At 34.5% G+C, this 7,126-nt stretch overlaps 1 protein-coding gene across 7 annotated transcripts in view; it reads left to right on the forward strand.

Annotated features, from left to right (window-relative positions):
* Positions 1-2,292: 2,292 nt before the first annotated feature.
* The window catches only part of LOC117169747 (ARF GTPase-activating protein GIT1), a 217,037-nt gene continuing 212,203 nt past the window's right edge, over positions 2,293-7,126 (forward strand). For 2 of the 7 annotated variants that reach the window (XM_033356267.1, XM_033356417.1), the window contains exon 1: positions 2,294-2,937. In XM_033356267.1, coding sequence (XP_033212158.1) covers positions 2,880-2,937 — 58 coding nt within the window. In that variant the 5' untranslated portion in view covers positions 2,294-2,879. Of the gene's footprint in view, positions 2,938-7,126 lie in introns of all 7 variants that reach the window. The other 5 variants (XM_033356309.1, XM_033356355.1, XM_033356589.1 and 2 more) reach the window with 5 other exon arrangements.

Below are 7,126 nucleotides of genomic sequence, written 5' to 3' on the forward strand. Positions count from 1 at the left end.
CAAGCTATCTAAGGATGGTACTATAGAACGCCACCTCAAGGTAGGCCTAGTGGCGCCATCTCTTGGTCAGGCCGGAAACTTATCAATCCACCCTCGTATGTCGATGATCTATATTCTATACCCATTGTGACGTAGGGCTAAAGCCTACTTAGTAAATGCATACGCCATCTAGCGGCTTTAAGCATACATGCTCAAGTCAAATAGGGACTTACGTTACCGGTAATATTTAAAAATTCTAAAAGCGCTAAATTGATATTGAAACTTGAGGATCAAAACTGATAAGAAAATAAAAACCGAATATTCAAATCAAGCCGATATCGTAGAACTGGAAATGAAACCCGAAACCCCAAAAATACAAAATCTAAAAATAGAAAATGCATTAAAATCAAATTCCCACGAAATAAATTTCCAGATGTGTGAAAACTATGAAGCCAAATTCCCAAAGTGGTAAATTGCCTCTTTCCTTTCCTTTTTTTTTTTATCACTTTAAGTAAACACTTAAAGAAATCTAAATCACAGGACTTCTGTAGATATTAAGATACAAGCACGTAAAGTTGAAAAGACCATTTTCCCAAGACCCTAAGCTATAAAACGTAACTTGAACCCCCTTTTATGGCATTTTTTATGAAGGCCCCAGGCCCTTTCTCATAAACCGAAGGAACAAAAAAAAAAGGGTCCTATTGTCTACAAAACACATGTAGTCAACAGCAGAAAATCGAGTCACCAGATAACTGACCCCAGTGCTCATATTCCAATATTTATGATTCAGGGAACGTCTCCACTTACGCCCCAACAAATCCACATCTGAAAGCCAAATGTCAAACCAAAATTGACATGCCCAATTGCCCTTTAAAAATCACTTAACAAAGGGTGGTTCAAATAAGATTTTTATCGTTTTTCCTGGAAACTCTTCTTTTCTACACTATTATCCCCTTCCATACATAACCATTTTAAACCGGTTTTCTTGTGTAATAAGGGCGTGGGCAAACTTTCCTTCCTAAATTGCGATTGGCTTAGTTCTTTACTAAATTCAATTTTATGACCCATGATAGGCTAACCCAATTTTTCCTAGGCGTGGCCTAGCCATATAAAACCAGCTCCGCGCCGTTTTTTAGACAGATCTAGATTTTTCCCTCGAACAAAAATCGATTTCGGACCTCCGCAAAAATCATTTTTGCGAGTTTAAACTCGCATTTCCATATTTTTACCATTATTATTGTGATCTTTAAAACTAGATATCGAGAATATAAAAAGAGACAAATAATAAAATAATAAAACTAATTTCGGTTCGTCGTTTAAACATTGTGAGTGTGTGACTCAAAATATGGATAACATGTGAAATTGTGATTCGTCGAAATTTATTTCATTACAACCTAACTTGTGCAAGCGAAATACAACCAGTGTTCCCAAAAGTGAAATTAACAAGTGTTGTATTCGTGTGAACCCTTTGTTTTTCCTTTGTATTTATTTCCAGGTGAACAACTTATGTTCTAAGACAGCAACGAACTCGAATAGTGAACAATATAGAAAAGGAATTAACAACATTTTAAATTTACCGCGACATAGATAACGTTAAATTCTTCCTTATCGACTATCAAAACTAAATTATAAATTGTCGACATCCGATTTGGACGTCCCACCATGATCTAAGAATACACGGTCTAGCCACACGCAACTAAAAAAAAGTTAACCAATAAGGAGCAACTCCACCAGTTTTAACCATATTGGATAAGTGAGCGCGCGAGAATGAAGTATATTTGAAAGGAAGTAAATGCAATGAGGGAAGATTGTAAGTAAAAGATAAAGAAATTATATAGTTTATAAATAAATTAGTTTAAAAATAATGAAATTTTTGAGATGCGTAATGCGTAATAATTATTATTTTCGGGCTTATGTTCGGGCTGAAAGCAGAAATAAATAAATGCAAAATATCGATATCATATCCTGTATTATGATAATATCTGTTTTTACATTTCGCACATACTTAAGCACTAAATGAGAACAAAAGAACCCTCTCAGGGTACACTACTACAGTTTTCACAAAGTTAATCTTCACACGACACGCTTTCACAAACGGATAGCGTCAGCAGTGTCCGCTTTTTGCACCTTATTTGTATATTGAGAACTTTCACAGGTATTGACATTGATTTACAATGTAGCCATAATTCATTATTTCAAATCTTTTGAGTGAAGACCGAGACGCTAACGGTTCCTATGGTAACCAAGATGGCTAAAAGTGGTGGAGTGCGAATGGGGACGAAATTGGGGGAGCTGATGGCTAGACCGTGTATTCTTAGATCATGTCGATACCTATCTTTCCTCTTCACCGAAGTGTCAAAAAATACACGCAAGAAATTCTGAAAATAGGGGTATACATTCTGATCAGCCACATTTAAAAAAAAGTCTGTCGCAAAATATTGAAATTGGAAGCTATGCAGTGGGAAATGTAGATTATGCATCTTATGAATATGGAAAAAGTTCTATTTAGTTCACTAATCACCGTTTTTTTCATAATCCAATGATATTTTATGCGGGTTTATTTGCAAAGTAGCAGTTATTTTCTTTTTAAATCACGACTTACCACATTTACCGTAAATACGGTGAATTTGGTCTGAAATTTGGTAAATCTGGTAAATTTACGTTCACTCTTAATCGTAAATAGAGAATTAGACTGAGGAGAAGCGTACACTAAGTGATACAGACGGGTTATTAATAACATCAATGGCGTTTGGGTTCGAGTGCTGTGTTTTATTTATGCGGGACTGTGTAGGATTGAAATCAGCGTTAGCGTATAGCGCTTGGACTAATTAGAAGCTGCGACTTTTCAAGTACTTAAAATTATTTCGAGTGATGAATCATTAAGATAATCTCAAATAAAAATGGCACGCCCGAGACACAAGGAAAGATCGGATATATGCGCTGATTGCGGAACACTTGGTGAGTATTTAACTGAGGCTGATTCATGATTCAACTGTGATTAGAAGCTTTATTAAACGACTGTCTAGTCCCCTCATTTATTTACAATTTTTTCTAAAGTTAAAATTGCTGAAAGAATTCGATATTCTCAAATTTATTAACGTTATGAGCAATTTTTTCATAATCAATTTTGTAATTTGTTCAACCTAATTTTTAAGGAAATGTAGGTCCATTTACAAAGATTGTGACCACAGGGCCGTGTATATGGTTGAACTCAGTCAAGTCAATTCAATTCGTTCGTCTGTTAATTTACTGTAGACAGTTGGAATTGTCCGTTTACTAAGGTACCAGACAGTTGTACCATTATCGAAGTGGAAAATACATTGCTCGTGTTAGGAATGGTGGTCTACCATTTCGCCACCTGGTGCCAAAAACTAGAATTTCTATTTTATTTTTTGAATAAAAATGTTCTTACGATTGTTTTGTGACATTAAAAAAAATGATTGAATACTAAAAACAATTCGTTTAAGACCGAATTTCCATCTTATACAGTGAAATAACACATTTTTGTCAAGAATGTTTAAAAAAAATCAATTGTTTCAGTATCCAATAAATACTTTCAATTACGCAAAAAAAATCGTTCAAACCATTTTATCCACAAATTAAAATTCATATTTAAATTCGTACCTATGCTTTCTAGTTAGGATTTTTGTCATTAGGTGGCGTATCGCAGTTTAACCATTTACAAGAGATTCCAATTTCGAACTATCTGCCTTTACGGAATTTTTCGTAAGACTGACCCATTTTTCAGCTTAAAGGAAAATTCATTAATACTATCCCTAGCGCTATACATGACAAGTTCGCTTTACGGAAAATTTCGTAATTCTAGTCAGAGTTTTCAAATTTGCATAATTAATAACAGGATAAAGTATGTGGCAATTACTTTATGTTTGCTGATGTAGATTAAACTAAAACGTATTTCAAGGAGTAAATTTTACAGTGCATTTTTTTTAGTCTGCACGGTATTGAAATCTTGGGTACGATTTTTCTTTGGAAACTTGGATATGCTCATAGTAAACTTGCCACTATGATCGTAGAAGCATATGGCATTCGTATTGCCGTCTGTCTGTCTCCGAAAAAATGAAAATGATCCCAGTAACAGCGTGTTGATTGGGACGCATAGATTGGCATGAAGGAAAGCGAGTATTTAAATGCGTTCTAATTGCACTTTTATCCGAAAAATAGTTAAATCGCATTGATTGACATTGATTTTATTCAATATTTTGTCGACAGCAATAAATGGCATTGACGCGGTTGGATACATTTTTCGTAAAAAGCATCGCATTGCATACAATTTGGCTGTTTGCCAAGTAGCATTGAATTACATTAAATTGAATAAGCTCATAGGCATTATAAGGAAATCACTTCAACAGCCTGAAGTTTATGCGCATTGAAAATGATTGAAAATAAACTATTTTTATACAGTAAAGCGCATTCAATGGTATTTCGAACAAAAATGCAATTGGTAGGCATTGAGAATTCCATTTATTTAAATGCCAGTCTATGCTTTTTAATCAACTCCTTGTCACGGGTATGGGAGTGAAAGTTTACTTGGTAGTGAAAGTTTATTTGGTAGTGAAATTATAAAGGAGAAGTAAATTTTAAGCTAAGTGTATATGTGCACTGTTGGAGGTGGTATACAATTTTTTTAGGACCGATTTGATTCGTTAATTTGGGGCCCGGTCGATACTATACATATCAGATCTACACATGATGAACCCTGCACATTAAGTGTACCATTAAAGTCTGCACATGCAAGTATCCACATTTAACTCTCCAACAAGCTCAAACCTTGAGGCGCTTCAAACGGCTGTCAAACTCGCTAGAGACAAACTAAATCTAAACGGTTGAATTGTTAAACGCTATATTTTAAAAGCATAATCTAAAGGTAATTATAGCGGTGGGCTCAGCTCGCTTTTTCCCGAAAATGTCCTTTTTGTTGTTGTTTTTTGTAAATGAAAGTGAATAGTATTTTTTCTCGCTTGAAATTTGCGCGTCTGTGTATATATGTATACAGGGCGCCTAAAAAGTCCCGGGGCAGTCAAATAAATCCTTAGGTACAATTTTTTGGGGAAGGTTGAGGTCATTCTTCAAGTAACTTTCAACGAGGAATCCAGTGGTAACCAATTTTACGTTAAAAGGTGTAGTCAGGTCATAGGTAAGGTGTGACCTTGACGGACGTATCAAGGTCATTCAAACTTCAATATGGGCTGAAAGTTTTTTCGCAAGTTAGCTTGTGAATCGTAAAAAAAAATAAAGGTAACCTTGAGATGGCCTTGATGGTCATGGTCAAGGTCACTCGATAGTCAATATGCCTATTGTTCAAGTAATAAATTAAGCAAGTGAGGTAAGAGGAGATTTTCCACAAGCTAACTTGCGAAAAATGTTTATACCTTATTGAAGTTTAAATGACCTTGATATGTTTATCAAGGTCGAACCTTGCCTATGACCAGACTACACTTTTTAATATAAAATTTCCCTTCTTTCGATTTCCGATGTTAAACAGAGTCGGTCCAATTAAAAAAAAGTGTGACCTTGATGATCATGGTCAAGGTCACTCGATGGTCAATTTTTATTGTACATTGTTTTAGTAAGTATTTAGGGTAAGAGGATGATTTTCACAAGCTAGCTTGCGAAAAAATGTTCAGATTATATAGAAGTTCGAAAGACCTTGATACGTCCATCTAGATCACACCTTACCTATGACCAGACTACACTATTTTACGTAGAATTTTCCGCTCTTTCGATTGCCAATGTCAAAAATGGGCCATTCCATTGAAAAAAACAAAAGTCATGGGAAATATTCAAATTGTCCAGCGGTAATTATTTGTATAAAAACGACGACAGAAATAGATAAAAATGAACAATAATACGTAAAAATGTTTATTTCTGTGTCATATTTGGGGTGATGTAGGGTGTGGGGGGTAGGGATGGGCTTATTTCCATAATTATTTAGGATGTTTAAAAATTTAACTATTTTGTTGAACATTATTCCATTTTCGACAGAAGCTTTAATCTTTTGAATTAAAAACTCGATTTTAATTTGAAAATTGTTACTATTAAATTCAGGGTTAAGAATTAATCTCTTTTGTTTAAAAATTCAACTACTTTGTTGAATTAAAAAAAAAAGAGATTAATTTTTAACCCAGAATTTGATAGTAAACATTTTCAAATTAAAAATCGAGCTATTAATTCAAAAGATGAAGGTTTTTGTCGAAAATAAAATAATGTTCAACAAAATAGTTGAATTTTTAAACAAAAGAGATTAATTTTGAACGCGGAATTTAATAGAAAAATTTTTTAATTAAAACGCGACTCTTGAATATAAAAGATCTAACTAGTTGTTCGAAATAGACGAGTGTTCGTCAAAATAGTTGACTTTACTACCCCAAAAAGATGACTTTTCAAGGAAATTTATATAAAATCTTCCACAAAAGTAAAAAATGAATCTGCAGAATTCCCGGTTTCCCTCTAAACTTAGGGTACTTTTTGGTTTTAAAAATCTGGGCTATAATTCCCGGTTTTCTCAGTCAGTGGCCACCCGACTTGAACTTGTGCAGTTCTTTAGTTTTTTTTACATAAAATATGTGGCTGATTTTCTTTTTTTTTTCTGAGTGAAATATTTAGGAGTTGATAATCCAATGATTTGTCGCTCGCACCTGGTGTGATAATTCTGAAAAAAACCCTGAAAACAATGATGATGAGAGTAGAGCTGAAAGGTAAACATAGAAACATAACCTATAATTCCTTGTGGCATTAGCAGATTTTCTTAATCTGTCATTAGATTTAACCAGCTATGGATAATAATTGTAGTAAAAAGACAAAATGCACAAACGGATTTTATAGTAAAATACTGGACACACAAAATTGGTTGATTTATCTCTCAGATTGTAGCTGTCAAAAATTGCTTGCTTCGCGATCGAACAGTTTAACTGGGCGTAAAATGCCAAACACCTCAATTCTAATTTCTAAATCTGCCTGAGTCAAAGCAAAGCCGATATTAGGTTGTGTGCTTGCGGTATACCTACGATGGCCACGCGACTCACACATGTAAAGGGTTGAGGGCAACTTTCATTTACCTCATGTCGGTCCTTGTCGGTGATGCAGAACTTTGCACACCGACCGAGTCCTGGAATCACTCGTGGATTTA

This window comes from Belonocnema kinseyi, chromosome 1 (assembly GCF_010883055.1).
Source record: "Belonocnema kinseyi isolate 2016_QV_RU_SX_M_011 chromosome 1, B_treatae_v1, whole genome shotgun sequence".
NCBI lineage: Eukaryota > Metazoa > Arthropoda > Insecta > Hymenoptera > Cynipidae > Belonocnema > Belonocnema kinseyi.